The sequence below is a fragment of the Notolepis coatsorum genome (genome assembly GCF_963971535.1).
Source record: "Notolepis coatsorum genome assembly, chromosome: 16".
NCBI classification, from domain to species: domain Eukaryota; kingdom Metazoa; phylum Chordata; class Actinopteri; order Aulopiformes; family Paralepididae; genus Notolepis; species Notolepis coatsorum.
This window is the reverse complement of record NC_140180.1, coordinates 88,540,482-88,558,388: the sequence shown is the minus strand read 5'-3', so window position 1 is coordinate 88,558,388 and position 17,907 is coordinate 88,540,482. Positions and strand designations below refer to the sequence as shown.

Sequence of the window (17,907 nt, the reverse complement as noted above, 5' to 3'; positions counted from 1 at the left end):
TCCCAATCCCCTTCCTGGTCGCTGCGCACTTACCCCCCACAGTCGGTCTGGGAGAGTGGAGGCTATCACGTGCTTCCTCCGACACACGTCTAGCCAATCAACCGCTTCTTTTCACCTGGCAGCGCGGACTCTCACTGAGAGGGTGTAACGTGTGGAAGGATCACACTACCCCCCTTAAATCCTATCCGCGCTGAGCAGGCGCCCCGACCGAACTGTAGGAGTCACTGTTTACAACGACCCGGACCCACCCGCCAGCTTTCCCACCCTCTAATACAGCCAATTGTATTAGTGTGAACGGCCAGCCAAGCTGGTGACAACGCCGGAGCTGTGAGCTGGATTCGAACAGGCGAATCCATAAAATATACCATTCTTAATGGCATAGACGACTGAGCAACCAATTATCTAACACACTATAAGAAGACATAGATAAGATCAGCAAGGTAATGAAGACAGACACTACATATATGTTTCTCATTAAAAACAATTATCCTGAAGGTAGAAACTATATGTCTTCCGTATGAGTAGACCGGGGAGGCAGGATGTCTTGGTAATATTGGTTATATTAACCATAGTGTAGTCATACTTGTAGAATATTTACTCTGTAGCTTTTTCATATATACTCCATATGTACACGTTATACATGTTACACTACAATGCACTTCCCTGCCCATTTGTACTCTGGTTAGATGCCAACAATTACTCTGTACTTGTAATTGTGCGATGACACGTTTTATTACGATTGCACTTATTGTATTGTATTTTTTATTGTATTTATTATTATGTTTGTATGCTCAATATAATTGGAAATGAGGGCATGCACTTTCAAGTTGAAATAAAGATTGAATGAATGAATGAATGAATGAATGAATGAATGAATGAATGAATGAATGAATGAATGAATGAATGAATGAATGAATGAATGAATGAATGAATGAATGAAGAAAGAGATCTACACAGACACTCCTTGCAAGGCCTCTATTCTCACTGGGGGAGGAGTAGAATTGCAGCAGCAATATTATATAACAAGCATGTAAAATGTGGATGACTACATCTCTCTGTTACATTCTGTCTTTGAACTCTCAGCAGGTCACCACTGGGAGCTTGGATGCCCTAGAAAAGCCTATTCAGCGTATAGGGGAACGTTACTTAATTGACCAATTAATTCCTCCGCCTCTGGGACAATCAAATCAATATTTGGAGCAATTCCAGATTTCACTTGGATTTACGATCATGATCTTGACGATACCACACAGGTTCAAGTCTGGTCCGGGAGAGAATTGTCCGTGTTCACACATACTGATTGGAGTGTTTCAGGATAAATGGGAATCCTCGGATGGGATGGTATTCCCCGCTACTCAAATCTGACACCCTCTTTACACTGCTGCTGACCCAGGTTAAAATGCTGTATGCAGCCTGTGATGGAATTAATCATGGTCAGTTTCAAGAGGTGCTGGTGTCGTCTGCATTTCCCCCCCAGTATGATCATCCTCACACTGCAGAGAGGGGGGTCTGCGGGAAGAGAATGGATCTTCTGCTGTAACCATAGATCTCAATAAGCATGGCTGCTTTTACACTGGATTTACATTAGATCACATTAGATTACATTTATTTGCCATTGCACTGGTCATTGTACATTGCATTACAAGTACAGAGTGAATGGAGTTGGCATCTAAACAAAGTGCAAATGGGCAGGAAAGTGCATTGAAGTGTACATGTATACCATGTGTATAGAATAGAACAGAATAGCATAGAGGTACTTTATTGATCCCGAGGGGAATTCAGCACCACAGATCGCTCACAATAAGCATTCAGGTAAAAATATATATTATATATACAAATATATGGAGTATATATGAAAAAGCTACAGAGTAAATATTCGAAGCTAATGTATGTACAGTATTATCATTACATACAGTACAATCAATCAAAACAATTACAGATTATGGTGGAATGGTTGGTGATAAAGGATTTAAACTGACTAAAGGATACCAAAGTATTGGGTTTTAGAGTTTGTTGTATGATGTTCCATGTGTTTCCATGTGTTCTTTTAGAACAGAAGCTAAAAGCAGACTTTCCAAGTCCAGTACAGACTCTAGGTGCTTTAAGTGTGAGAGCCAGTCATTGGAATGTGTACCAGAAGTCCAGAAGTCCACTTCCAGGTTGCCTGTAACCACTGCATGGTAACCATGTTCAAAGGAAAATGCCTCATTTCTGTGCAGCAGTAGAGCGGGCAAAACACTGGGAAAGCATGATATCACTGTTCTACTGTGACTTGTGTACAAGATCCAGTAATAAGACACCAAATTATTATGTTTTTCTTGTTGTACAAAACAAAGTGTGTGTGTGTGTGTGTGTCTCCTCACCAGCTTGATTCCCTGGAGGAAAGGTTCTGAGTTGGAGGTCTCAGCGCTGGCTGACGGTGGCGTAGGGGGCCCACTGCTCCGGAGTCCCGCTGTTGCTAGGAAACAGATTAGGCAAGCTGGCCCTGCATACACAAACATCTGGCAGAGGGTGGGGGGGGGGCACAGTAATACAGTGATAAATGGATATTAGCACTTCAAGTCAAAGTCCATTTGCTTTCATTAGCAGGTGAAATCCCCAGAGTCTCAGGCCCTGTCCACACGAACGCTGGGTTTTATGTAACCGTGATTTAACCCATTCCGTGCCAACCACGATGATAGTCGGGTTAACTCGCCATCGCTTCCGTGCCAATCACGAGTATAGTCGGGTTTTAATTGTTATTTCTTTTATTAGCGATATCCATTCATTTTTCATCCATCCAGCCTGACGTTATCATTGGGAATGGGTCTGAGCTCGCAAAGGGCAAATACCGGCGCCTATCGTCTCCCGGATGGTATTGCACATCATTGGATTGGATTGGCTGGGACTGTGCATCAGAAAAAAAACTCGGGTCCGGGGTTTCCCTTCTCAGGCAAGCAGTATCGTGTTACCACATTCACTGGGGAGGCTGGGAGCAGCGTCGATTATGTGTTTTGGACTCTAACGTTGGATCAATAAACGCGATCAATATTTGGAATGGCGATCAGGAATTGGATTAATCTTTTTGCAGAACATCTGGTGTGAGGTAAGGACTCTATTTTACCAGTCTTGGGTTAATCAGATGTTCCTTTCTCCGCCATCGGAGCGTGTGTGTGTGTGCGCGTGCCGTTAGCGCTGACCAAGGCATGGATCATCGATTTTTCAGCCCGCTTCTCTAGCGTGCATAAGGACACATATACTATCGATATGTAGGGCACCATGTAGGGCACCATGTAGGCACCATGTAGGGACCATGTAGGGCACCATGTAGGCACCATGTAGGCACCATGTAGGGCACCATGTAGGCACCATGTAGGCACCATGTAGGGCACCATGTAGGCACCATGTAGGGCACCATGTAGGCACCATGTAGGGCACCATATAGGCACCATGTAGACACCATGTAGGCACCATGTAGGCACCATGTAGGCACCATGTAGGCACCATGTAGGGCACCATGTAGGCACCATGTAGGGCACCATGTAGGCATCATGTAGGCACCATGTAGGCACCATGTAGGCACCATGTAGGGCACCATGTAGGGCACCATGTAGGGCACCATGTAGGCACCATGTAGGGCACCATGTAGGGCACCATGTAGGCACCATGTAGGCACCATGTAGGCACCATGTAGGCACCATGTAGGCACCATGTAGGACACCAATCATCAGAGGCCCCACAGTATGATATTATCATGATACTAGAGTCACAATATTGTAATATCGCAATATTAAGATATATTTAGCAATTATTCTTAACCTTTTTTCAACTACAAATGATGTCAACAAATTGCATGTGTCCGGATGGCAGAATTCAGTACTGTATCTACAAAACCTTCTGTTTAATCATCTTCCATTTATTCATTTGCTTAGATTTTTCAGGTCTGGTCAATTTTAGCATGGTGTTATTCACAGTCAAAGATACAAAAAATGTAATTGATATTCTCATTTGGTTCATTACAATTTACTCAAGCCTAGTAACAGACACTGTAGTATTTCTGACACTGGGAATACATTCCCTGAGATCCATAGATGTCCCTAGAATCAGATACCAAGAACATGCAAATGGACCATATTAAAAAAAAGTCTGTAAATGTGTATTCTACATTCATATGGAATGAATGAGATAAAAAGATATTTAAATATTTAAAAAAATAAAACATTTAATACATTTTGAGTTAATTTTCATAATGCGATAATTAGCTGTGTAATTAATTAATCTAATTAACACGATAAACTGACAGCCCTACTAATAAGATAACGTTTTCAGTCTGTTCACCTTCACTCATCAGTCTGTTCACCTCACTCAATCAGTCAGTCTGTTCACCTCACTCAATCAGTCAGTCTGTTCACCTCACTCAATCAGTCAGTCTGTTCACCTCACTCAATCAGTCAGTCTGTTCACCTCACTCAATCAGTCAGTCTGTTCACCTTCACTCCAATCATCCAGTCTGTTCACCTCACTTATCAGTCTGTTCACCTCACTCCAATCAGTCAGTCTGTTCACCTTCACTCCAATCATCCAGTCTGTTCACCTCACTTATCAGTCTGTTCACCTCACTCAATCAGTCAGTCTGTTCACCTCACTCCAATCATTCAGTCTGTTCACCTCACTCCAATCAGTCAGTCTGTTCACCTCACTCAATCATCCAGTCTGTTCACCTCACTTATCAGTCTGTTCACCTCACTCAATCAGTCAGTCTGTTCACCTCACTCCAATCATTCAGTCTGTTCACCTCACTCCAATCATCAGTCTGTTCACCTCACTCCAATCATTCAGTCTGTTCACCTCACTCCAATCAGTCAGTCTGTTCACCTCACTCAATCAGTCAGTCTGTTCACCTCACTCAATCAGTCAGTCTGTTCACCTCACTCCAATCAGTCAGTCTGTTCACCTTCACTCCAATCATTCAGTCTGTTCACCTCACTCCAATCATTCAGTCTGTTCACCTCACTCCAATCATTCAGTCTGTTCACCTTCACTCATCAGTCTGTTCACCTTCACTCATCAGTCTGTTCACCTTCACTCATCAGTCTGTTCACCTCACTCCAATCATTCAGTCTGTTCACCTCACTCCAATCAGTCAGTCTGTTCACCTCACTCAATCAGTCAGTCTGTTCACCTCACTCAATCAGTCAGTCTGTTCACCTTCACTCCAATCATTCAGTCTGTTCACCTTCACTCATCAGTCTGTTCACCTTCACTCATCAGTCTGTTCACCTCACTCCAATCAGTCAGTCTGTTCACCTCACTCCAATCAGTCAGTCTGTTCACCTCACTCAGTTTTGTGTCAGTGTATTGATAATATTGGCAGACAAAATATTGTGATATACAGTATCGCTGTATCAATTTCTCCTCCACGCCCCTATGACCCATTGCAAATGTAGAGAGCACTACATGGTGAGGTCACTACATGGTGAGGTCACTACATGGTGAGGTCACTACATGGTGAGGTCACTACATGGTGAGGTCACTACATGGTGAGGTCACTACATGGTGAGGTCACTGCATGGTGAGGTCACTACATGGTGAGGTCACTACATGGTGAGGTCACTACATGGTGAGGTCACTACATGGTGAGGTCACTACATGGTGAGGTCACTACATGGTGAGGTCACTACATGGTGAGGTCACTACATGGTGAGGTCACTACATGGTGAGGTCACTACATGGTGAGGTCACTACATGGTGAGGTCACTACATGGTGAGGTCACTACATGGTGAGGTCAGCACTACATGGTGAGGTCACTACATGGTGAGGTCAGCACTACATGGTGAGGTCACTACATGGTGAGGTCACTACATGGTGAGGTCAGCACTACATGGTGAGGTCACTACATGGTGAGGTCAGCACTACATGGTGAGGTCACTACATGGTGAGGTCACTACATGGTGAGGTCAGCACTACATGGTGAGGTCAGCACTACATGGTGTGGTCAGCATCCCTCCAACAATGAAATGTGTGCCCCCCCCCCTTTCCTTCCCTTTTCACCCATAGTCCAGCCGGACCAGAAGCCCTTCTATCCGCGCTCTGTGTGGAGACTGTGTCTGAGCTCACCAGCAGAGGGATGTTGTTGCCTGAGCCGACCACCATCGGAGAGAGAACGTTAGCGAAGAGCAGCCCCAGGGGGTTGGCTGAGGAGGGGAGAACAGAAGTGTGTGAGTAAGAGACGACGGTGAAAGATATCATCTGTGCTAGTTTCAGTGCTATCTTCAGAGCTCATGCGGCCATTACTTTCTCTTCCTGGTTTCACTTCTCCTCTTTTAAAAAAAGGTGACGACATGCTCTTGTGTGGAATAGACTCTAGAGAAGGATGCAAGAAGACGTTTCCCGTGCCGTCAGGCAGCAGCGACGTAGCGGATGACACAGAACAGCGTGGGCCAATTTGATGTTGATGTAAAAGTGAGGATAAATCAACACATTTTGGTTGGAAGTCCTGGAAACACTCATGCGGTCATAAAATGAATCTGATGTATCTATTTTGGCGAGAGCGAGGCCTAGTTATCATCGTTAGTCGTTTGTTTAAACTTCACCGAAAATAAAGAAAAAGCATTGAATTACATCATTTCTAACCTCTCTCTCACGCATTAATGACTTGCAGATTAATTTAATGACCCGGTCTGCATTCCTACTTGTTGTGCTCATGACATAGGCACAGTAGCTTACTTATAGGTTTGTAAACATGTAATTAATTATCCATAGACTGAAAGATACAGAGTTTATCATAATAAGTGACCTGAGCAGCAGCATCTGTTTGGGTGGATCTCTAGGCTGTAGTGAAAGTGCACAAGCTCCTGTTGCCTTTGTAGCCTGGCTGCCTTGAATCTTCTCACTTTGCTAATTGCTTCTTTGAAATTTAAATAATGAATACTGGAGCCTTTGTAAGCCTTTAAAAGATTTTTTGTGACAATTGTAATTGTCAAATAATTTTTAATTTTTTTTCCAGAGACTCCCCAAGGTTTTGCTGTTGAGGCATTCAGGGGGTCTCAAGTGTCAATCAATGGGTCTTTGACCCCCCCCCCCGTATTCCACACACTACACAAAGGTTTACATGTGAACAGGAGATGTCATTGTTCTACAGTTGAAGAAACATGAGTACATTCTCACCGTAATCACTGACGCACAGAAATGACAAAGGAAGAGTTAAAGAAGGTTAATTGAGCTGATCTGAACGGCCTGTCACTGCTGTGAAGCTGCCCCTGGTCACACTGAGGCTCCGTGCTCACTGCATACCAACCCACAGAACCTGAGGCTCCGTGCTCACTGCACACCAACCCACAGAACCTGAGGCTCCACGCTCACTGCACACCAACCCACAGAACCTGAGGCTCCGTGCTCACTGCATACCAACCCACAGAACCTGAGGCTCCACGCTCACTGCATACCAACCCACAGAACCTGAGGCTCCACGCTCACTGCATACCAACCCACAGAACCTGAGGCTCCGTGCTCACTGCATACCAACCCACAGAACCTGAGGCTCCGTGCTCACTGCATACCAACCCACAGAACCTGAGGCTCCGTGCTCACTGCATACCAACCCACAGAACCTGAGGCTCCGTGCTCACTGCATACCAACCCACAGAACCTGAGGCTCCGTGCTCACTGCATACCAACCCACAGAACTTGAGGCTCCACGCTCACTGCATACCAACCCACAGAACCTGAGGCTCCACGCTCACTGCATACCAACCCACAGAACCTGAGGCTCCACGCTCACTGCATACCAACCCACAGAACCTGAGGCTCCACGCTCACTGCATACCAACCCACAGAACTTGAGGCTCCACGCTCACTGCATACCAACCCACAGAACCTGAGGCTCCGTGCTCACTGCATACATCATAGTGAGTGAGTGAGTGAGTGAGTGAGTGAGTGAGTGAGTGAGTGAGTGAGTGAGTGAGTGAGTGAGTGAGTGAGTGAGTGAGTGAGTGAGTGAGTGAGTGAGTGAGTGAGTGAGTGAGTGAGTGAGTGAGTGAGTGAGTGAGTGAGTGAGTGAGTGAGTGAGGTGAGTGAATCTGCCTCATATGGCCCACGGTAAGATGCCAGAAAAACAACAAATGTGCTTCAACCTTCCCTGACCTAATCTTAAGACCAGAGACTCCTAATAAATTATAAATATTGAATAAGGCAGCGGCTACACTGATCCATCACACCGCAGAGAGGAAACAGACGGGAGATCATTAGAACTTAATGTAATCCTGCGCTCAGCCCTGTCCAACAAACACTTCCACTAGTGTTTGTTCCTGTGAGCCTACGCTCTGCCCTCGTCTTCGGACCTGTTCACGTATTTTCGTTATCAGTAAGTGTATGTTAGTGTCTCACATTTTGGATGCTCTTTGTTGAGAAGACGTAGACGGACAGACGCGTGGGATGAACGTAGCCGGAGCCTAATGAGTTGAAAGGAACATAGCGGATACTCACACATGGAGGCTATCATGTTAGCTGTGGCGCGTTGGTGCCCGGGGAACCAGAGGGCAGCCAGCTTGGTGGGGGTGAAGATGACCAGGGGCTGGGCCAGGGCACACAGGGTCTGACCCAGCATCACCAGGGGGTACTGGGCCTGCGTCTCCACGTTGTTCAGCACCCCGACGAAGCGCACCACCGCGCCGAGCATGTTGAGCCACGCGCCCAGGATCAGCTGCAGCGGTGAGGAGGCAGCGGGTGAAAAACAGGGTACAAACAGACACAGGGTTAACCCTTTCACTGCCACACTACAGAAGGTTAACCCTTTCACTACCACACTACAGACTGTTAACCTTCTGTAGTGTGGTAGTGAAAGGGTTAACCTCCTGTAGTGTGGTAGTGAAAGGGTTAACGGACAGACAATAACGGACCGATAATAAAATAAAAAGATGGAATAAAATAAAATGAGATATAAACTAAATTAAATAGGAGCACAATAGAATATAGTATAATTATAAGTAAAACATTTAAATAAAAATAGGCCAGGGCTGTACTCTGTGGTCAAGTATATACACTAATTCTAATACAATAACAATACAGTGGGATGGGATATTTAGCAGAAAGATGAACTTTAGACCCACTTTATTATCCCACTGGACTTAAAAGACACCATGAAATCCACCGTAAGAACAATAGAATCCACAGTAAGAACAATAGAATCCACAGTAAGAACAATAGAATACACAGTAAGAACAATAGAATACACAGTAAGACCACCACATGGTCACAATAAAACATATTAGATCACACTGTGACAGAATAAAACAATAACAAATTAAATTAAATAAAAGTTGATATCTAGAAACATGGACAACTGTCTCCCTAAGATGGAAACCAGAGCCTCCAGACTTGAATTTGTGACGTTGGCAGGTGACACTTTTTGGAGTTGGTCCATTAAGAATGATGATGAACACCTATTACATCCACATGAGTATGACATCATGTACAGCTATTACACTCACATGAGTATGACATCATGTACAGCTATTACACTCACATGAGTATGACATCATGTACAGCTATTACACTCACATGAGTATGACATCATGTACACAGCTATTACACCCAGATTAGATTTATTTAGATGCAGGGCTTATAGAAACAGTAGCGTAGGTTTGATTTGAGCTTTGGTAGGGACACTTAATTTTAAATACAGTTTTTTAAGCTACAAAAGAGCATCAGATGATGATGACAGTGTATAGTTAGGCATTTAGCAGATGCAAACTATTATTTGTGAGTACAGAAAAATTATAGCCGGTCAACATATTTTATTCCCTATTGTTCGAGGACTTCAAACATACTTTGTGAGGATTCGCCTGTTCCCTGGACCTTTTTTTCCCTTTCCTCACCTCACCAGCCCCCACCCTTGCGAGAATTTTCCCTGCCTCCTACTCTTCACCAGCCCCCACCCTTGTGAGAACTTTTGCCTGCCTCCTACTCTTCACCAGCCCCCACCCTTGGACATTCTGTTCCTCTACCCTCACACACCTGTTGGGAGTTTGCAATCTGCTCGGGAGAGTACTTAGGTGGCAGGCTCCCTTCCAGTCCTGGTCGGGTCGTTCTGTATCTGTGTCTGTGTTCATGGAGTGCTGTACGTTACCATTCTGTACGTCACCATCACCTGCCACGTCTCCGGCGTGAGACGACGGCCCAGCCATCACCACCTGTCGCCGTTTGCCTGGAGTGGGACACCGTCTTCGCTCTCTAATTCTCTACGGGAGGTTTTCCAGTGTTCCCACTCCAGACGTCAAGCCGGCGCGTCATCGCTCCCTATTTTCCACGGGAGGATGGCATCTCTTCGCCCCGGTCCCCTGGGACCCCTTTGTTCTGCGCTGCCCGTCTGCAGCACCCGAGGAGGAGGAAGAGGATCTCTGTGCCTGGAGTGGGACACCGTCTTCGCTCTCTAATTCTCTACGGGAGGTTGCCAGTGTTCCCACTCCAGACGTCAAGCCGGCGCGTCATCGCTCCCTATTTCCACGGGAGGATGGCGCCTCTTCCCCCCCGGCCTCCGCTGTCGGGCCCCTGTCTCCGTACCAGGCCTCCGCCGTCGGGCCCCTGTCTCCGTGCCCGGCCTCCGCTGTCGGGCCCCTGTTCCCGTGCCAGGCCTCCGCCGTCGGAACCCTGTCCTCATCCCTGTAAGCAGCTCAGGCCCTCGCCCTGTCCAAGGCCTTAACCCTGTTCTCTGTCCCTGTCTCCAGCCCGCCTCTCCGGGCCTCTGTCCCTGTCCCCCTCTCCAGTGCCCCTGGTCCTGGCCCTGACTCTTAGCCCTGGTCCTTAGCCCTGGCCCTTAGCCTTAGTCCCTTAGCCTGTTCGCCTCTTAAAGGCACAGTGCCGCATTTTCCATATTTCCTTGACTCTAGTGTTTTTGTGTTTTCCCTTAAAGGGACTGTGCCGCTTTTTGTTCTATAATAAATATTTGCCCTGTTTTTGGCTTACTCTCATACCTGTCTTGTGTTGTGCGATTGGGGTCGGTTACAAACCATAACATACTTGCTGCTAATCAAACATTCCCTCTATTGCTGATGAAGCGCTCATGAGAGTAACGTGACCAATGAGTGGGCGGCTGTGACAGAGAGGGAGGGAGGGAGGAAAGTCCAGGTTGTTGATTGGATATTGCAGATAATAGGATTAGGATAGCTTGCTTGCTGGTTCTTGATGCAGCTGTCAACACTTTCGCAAAACAGATAAAAAGGCTCTGTTTTGCAATGTTGTAAATTATAATACTAAAACTACAGTTTTCACTCATAATTTTGGTAGAGGCGTAGAGCGATATGAAATCCGCGTTCACGGAATCGTGGATGGATTCGTGGAATTCACAGATAAAAATGGAATCAACTGTAAAACGTGGAATATTGCAGAATTTGCCCTAATCTGGACTGAAATTCCGTTGTGTGAGAGTCCCAAAAGTTGCAGAAGTGGCAGTGTCCTACATCTACTTCCCAGTCAGCTCAGTTGACTGGGAGAGGAGTTTCAGCAGCGAGTACAAGACTCTCCTTATATTACAGACAAGCGAGAGGCACTCACCGAGCTCAACACAAAGAGGCTGACCATCATGTACTTCAATGGTTTTATTGTTTTAGTTTTTTTATTTCACAAGTCAGGTTTTCAACTAAATTCAGGTTTGCTAAGTAAGTTGCTGCATTGTTTTTATTTTTCTATTTTTCTCCCATCCCAATTTCGTATTATCCAATTCTTACCTCCCCTGTCTTGATCGTTGCTAGACTATGCCTCCCACAGGTCGGCTGTAGTGAGGACAGAAGCCTTGCATCACGTGTCCCCTCCGGTACACGAGGAGGCAGCCTGTCGCATCTTTTCACCGCAGCAGCTCAAACTCTCAGTGGCGAGGAGTAACGCGTGGGAGGCTCACGCTGCCCCCGCTACTTCCTGCTTCCGCCGTACCGGCGTCACCAAACCGGCCTGTAGGAGTCGCTGTCCACAACGTCCAATCCCCACCCACCAGCTTTCCCACCCTCTAACACTTGCTAGTTAGTATGAACGACCAGCCAGCCGGTAGCAACGCAGAGAGCTGGGCTTGAACCCAGCGTCAGTGGCGAGCGCCTTGCCCACTACGCCAATCAGCCGCCCAAGTTGCTGCATTGTTGCATAGTTTCTGATGCATTTTTTTTCATTTATATTGAAAAGCGTAACAGTTTACAGTTTAGTCATTTAGCAGACGCTTTTATCCAAGTGTGTGCATCAAAGACAGGCAAAAGTATCGACTCAAGAGCTAACAATCAGTGGTATTACCCGCTTCATAGTGTCATAATCCCTAAATAAGAGTGTTTTGTTTACAGTTATTTCTCTTTTTTACTTGAAGGACAGAGTGAAAAGTTTGCTTAAAATGTGTTAAAAACTCAGAAGGGAATGTTTTGTTTAGTTGTTTTTTCTTTACTTGAAGCAATGAGAAGAAGCTTACAGTATAAGCACTTTAAATTTGTACTGTATTTCTGAGTTGCAGCATTTAAAAACATTAAATGGACTGTTATATCTTATTATATTTTGGACATTTATTCATTCCCACTTATTAGACACTATTTCTGATGGTAAAATTAGCGTAAAAAGCTAAATACAGAATTCTGAAGTTTTCCCAAACAGAATTTGGGAAAAAATTTAATGGAATTTGAAAAAAACAAAACATTTAACGGATTTCATATGGCTCTAGAAGAGGGACAATTTGTGTTTCCATGGTTTGGTAGAGTCATGTCCCTAGTGTACCTACTGTATATAAAACTATGTATAGAAACAGGCACCATCATGCAATGTACTTAATGAAGTAGATGAGTAGAGAACTTAAAGTTGTGCATGACTGGGTAGTATGTAATAGACTTGTCCTTAATATCTCCAAGACTAAATGTATTGTGCTGGGAACAAGGCACAGGTTATCTACAAATCCAAAGCTTCATTTAAACTTGTGTAATTCAGCAGTTCAACAAGTTGAAAGTACTAAACTCCTTGGAGTGATGCTGGATTGCACTCTGTCTTGGTCTCAGCATATTAATTATATTGTTTTAAAAATGGGAAGAGCAATTGGTATTTCCAGGAAATGTGCTTCTTTTGTTGCCCGTCCCCTTTTATGTCAGATAGTGCAAAGTTTAGTTTTATGTCATCTTGACTATTGCTCTGCGATGTGGTCATCTGCTGCCAGTGGTGACCTCAGGAAGCTCCAGGTGGTCCAGAACAGGGCAGCACGGTTGGTACTGGGCTGCTCACTAAGGTCTAATGTGAGCCGTATGCATGCCCACCTCTCTTGGCTTAACGTTGAAAATAGATTGTCTTTTAATATACTTGTGCTGTTCAAGTTGGTCATGAGCAGTAAGACTCCTGTTTTTATACATAATCAGATTGTTTTTAGTAATACTGTGCACGAGCATTACACTAGAGGTTCCAGTAGTGGGCAGCTTGAATTGCCAGGTCCTAGAACCAGCGCTCTGGGGAGATCTTTTATTTTTAGAGCATTAACTCTGTGGAATGGCCTGCCTCGGAACCTCTGCTGCATTTACAGTAGATTCACTTTTAAAAAGAATCTTAAATTGTTTTTAAATTATTTTTAACACTGTAAAGTAATTTTTTGTTTGTGTTTTACACTAATGTAATTTTAGCTATAATTGTTACAGTAGGTTCATTATGCATTGTGTGTACTGACTTTTAATAATTTTGTTTTTTGCAATAGTGATTGTTTTTGTGTGTTTTTTTGTGTGTGGACCCCAGGAAGACTAGCTGGTTGCTATCGCACCAGCTAATGGGGATCCCTAATAAAATCAAATCAAATCAAATAGGGCCCCCGAAGCCACCCTAAAATGACAAAAAAATAATAATAATATATATATATTTTTTTGTATTCACTCAATACACTGTTACTGTATATATATATAAAAAAATCATATATATATACATACCGGTATATATGTATACATATATATATCCCGTAGGGATGTAACAAATCATCAGCTTAAAAAATTTAACCGATAGGCTACTGCTTATGACCGCAAGTGGGCGTTTCTTTATAATAAAAAAAAAATACATATTATAGCTTACTGACAAATGTAGTTGCATTTTCAAAATGTATTTAACTTTAACTTTATCTTAAACTTAAATAGTTCCATTTAAATGTCAATATTGTAAGTCAGAAATTTAAGGAAAATGCTATATCTGTCTAATTTATGTGCATTTTGGAGATGTTATAATGCAGATTCGGTAAATCCTGTAAGTTTTCAGGAGTTTCTTGATGTAGGGGAGCCCCAGTGTTTCCTATTTATTATCATTTTCTGTCATCATTGCTGGGGTCAACTTGAGATGTTTGATTTGAATTTGTGAGAGAAAAAGATATAAGTTTTTTTCACGGATCTAGCCTCTTTTCCTCTTAAAGTGCACCAGATTGATGCATTTAAATGTTAAATGCATGCCCACCATAACACTTTCAGCGCCAGATGGCGCTGTTTACTGTTACTGTTGAAAGGCCAGCACCTTTTAACATGGGGATACGTGGCTGTGTTTGCAGGCCTAAAGCTATATTATATATTATAGCTATGGATCTAATAATATGGTCAATTGTCATTGAGTTTCTTCCGGTCAAGATGCAAAAAACAGATAATTTTTCCATCCATACATTTCCGTTTTATACCGTCGTGAATATGAGTGTAGTTTCAGGGCGGTCTGGTGTCATTTTCAAAATGCTCCGTACAACGTGTATTCTAGTAAACGTGTTATCGTTTCTTCCCTGGACTAGCTACTGTTCTCAAATCAAATTTCACACACGCCCCGATCAGCATGAAGGAATTTTTGGATCAACGCAATATTGATACCATATAGTCCTTACCTTGACCAGGATCTGTCCCAAAAAGAATATTCCAATTATCTGATCGCCATTCCAAGTACTGATGTCGATCAAGGTGCCAACGTAATCCAGCATTGAACATGAACGGGGGGGCCCGACCAGGGGTGCAGTCGTGCACACACGCGGTTACACTGCGTGTTATTAGTAGGTCACTCAGGGCAGAAGTGCGCGCAATGATAAGTACCCGGCCGTTGTAGAAAGCTACCCGGCCGGCGGCCGGCACTTCTCACCTAGACTTTGCATAATAATAGGAACCTACGAGAAGGTGGGGGGCTGCTTGATCTCCATTGTTATGCGGGAGCGGGAGCGCGCGTGGCGTGTAACCAGTTCCCATATTACGACTGCACCACTGGGCCCGACCCTCGTCGATGCACGCGTTATAATCGTTTGGCTTGCCCGAGTAGTTAGACCCCGCCCGCAGGCCGCAGCTCGGCCCAGACACCAAGCCACATCGTTTCAAATGGAGTGCAATAGCGGCCGCAAGGCGTTGGGCGGCGGTAGGCCTGTCACGATAACACATTTTGCTGGGCGATTAATTGTCCTAGAAAATTATTGCGATAAGCGATATTATTGCGGTTTTGAGATAATTTTTTTTTGAGAAATGTATTTCCCAAAAGTTTTCAATTAACCTTTTTATTTTTTTTACTAATATAATAATAGCATAATAATGCAAGGAAACCGTTTCAAAGTGCAATAAACCTTTATTTAACATTGGAAGACATTTTAAATATCCTAAATTTAAAAAAAAAATCAGTTTGATTGTTTATTATAAAACAAACTGAAACTGGAAACAAGCCCTCTGTCTGGCTTTTTGTGACATCCTTTTAACATGTACATGTATTATTAATGTACCTTGCGGTACCATGTACAAAATGTTAATAAAGTATGAGGAAAAAACTGTGGAAACGTAATAAATAAAAAGGCAGTGAAACAATAATCAAATAAACACCAAAATATATACTATCTCTATTGGAATGGAGACTTCAGCACAGGATAAACTAGGGATGGGCAAAAATATTCCAGATCGATTGATCACATGATGTACTCGAGTACTCGTGGAGGAAAACGCTGTACAAAATAAACGTCTTTTCCGGTGTTTTAGACTTTTATTTTGAAACCCACCCACCGGTCCGGAGCGGAAGTATTGTTGTTATTATCTAGCAGAACGTATTGAGCGGACAACTTGTCTCGTCCGGTTCTGTGTTTTTGAGCTAATGATAAAACAAATGTTGAGATTGTTGGTGAACAACTAACTTTAGGTTATGTCGTGGAATATATTATCATGTCATTATGAGTCTCTGTTATTTTATCATGTCATACAGCTAGAGTTTCAGTCCAACCAGATTTACTGGTTAATGTGTGTATGTCTCTTTAAGATACTCTATCATTCTCTCAGTCGTAACGAAGTTGCTGTTCCTACCAGCCATAGAGCTATAACCCAAGGTCATGGGAACTGTAAGATGGAGCTGTTTTTCCTTCCAGGCTTAGCCATAACATAGTCGTATTATTAATTTCTCTAACCAGCCATTTTGTTTTCTTCTACGTAATTTCATGTATTCAATTGTATGTCGGACCAGGCCTCTAGGCCAGTCCCCTGTCAGACGCTAGTGGGTTAACATGTCTGCCTCTGGGGGGGTGACTGGTCTGGCAGCGTGGCCACGCTGTCATTGAACTGTCTTTATTAAATAAACCTTTCTATTATTATTAATAATGACTCAGAATGATTAATGTAAGCGGCTCATCGTTTGTCCTTTAATAATTTCCATTACAGATGGCGACGAGATGTTTTTTTTTTAACCGATGGGTGTCGAGGTCGGCCGCCAAACGGACTCTGCAGAAAGGGTGAATCCTGGAATTCCGGGGGAGCGCTGTCTCGAGGCTCCTCCGTGCGAGACACCGAGGGGAGAGAACCAGCTGCGCCGTCCGCTTGGCTGTCACCTCCGGCATGAACCTTGGGGACGCGTGATAGGGAACACTCGGTGAGCTGTTGACATTCTGATTTCTGTTTAAAACATTTTTTGTTTTTAAATTTATAATTAGAGGTCTAAACTAGAACATGGTGCCGGTCAGAGCTATTTTTTAAATGTATATTACTATGTGCTCTGCAGTGGTTATTTTTTTCATTGTATTGGTGTATTACTGTGCTTGGTAGACTGGCGATGGTTTTTTTCTATAGTTTCTCAATCTTGGTACGTCCCGAATGTATTAGGCAGGGATTAGGCTCGTGCCTTATAGACGGGGTGCGGGTGCCTACCACGAGTATAATAAAATATGTTGACGACGAGAAGAATTATGGGATATTTTTTTTAATTAGGTTAATATATATTTTAGAGCGATGGGGGTCGAGTTGGCCGCGAGCCGAGGTGCTATGCGGGCAGGTTGAAGTCTTGGGCTTCAGGGAAAGCGCTTTCTTCTCCTCAATACTCCCCCGCACACATGGGAAGGGAGTGAGGAACCGCTTGCTAGCGTCCGTTTGGCTGCCAACTACGGCTAGAATCCATGGGAGCGTGGGGGAGATATTCGGTGAGCTGGGCATTCTGTTTAGAAGCGGTTATTTATAAAGTAGCCATTCTGTTTAAAAGCGGTTATGTATAAAGTAGCCATTCTGTTTAAAAGCGGTTATTTATAAAGTGGCCATCCTGTTTAAAAGCGGTTATGTATAAAGTAGCCATTCTGTTTAGAAGCGGTTATTTATAAAGTGGCCATTCTGTTTAAAAGCGGTTATGTATAAAGTAGCCATTCTGTTTAAAAGCGGTTTTTGTTTCTATCTATAAAGTACTTATGCAAGTGGGGTATTGAATATAGGATAATGTGTGTAACCCCCCTGTGTTTCCTTGAGTACTGGGATTTAAGGGGTATGTTCTGGCTGTACGCTGTTTACAGAGCTTTTTGTCTCCGAGTGCTCAGGAGGAACCAATTTTTGGGGGCTACATAATTTGTACATAGTATTGTTTTTTTTTTGGGTACCTTTTTTATGGTTTTCCTCTGGACACTTTAAATTAAGAGGTATGTTCCGATAATTAGGCGTGAATTACATTTGTATCCTATATTGTAGGCGTGTGCAGAA

General features: G+C 43.8%; 1 protein-coding gene across 1 annotated transcript in view; it reads right to left on the bottom strand.

Annotated features, from left to right (window-relative positions):
• The window catches only part of slc49a3 (solute carrier family 49 member 3), a 96,595-nt gene that overhangs the window by 24,434 nt on the left and 54,254 nt on the right, over positions 1-17,907 (bottom strand). Inside the window, exons 3-5 of the mRNA XM_084331756.1 lie at positions 8,465-8,681; positions 6,098-6,174; positions 2,364-2,501 (exon numbers count right to left, since the gene is read on the bottom strand). Coding sequence (XP_084187882.1) covers positions 2,364-2,501; positions 6,098-6,174; positions 8,465-8,681 — 432 coding nt within the window. The remainder of the gene's footprint in view (positions 1-2,363; positions 2,502-6,097; positions 6,175-8,464; positions 8,682-17,907) is intronic.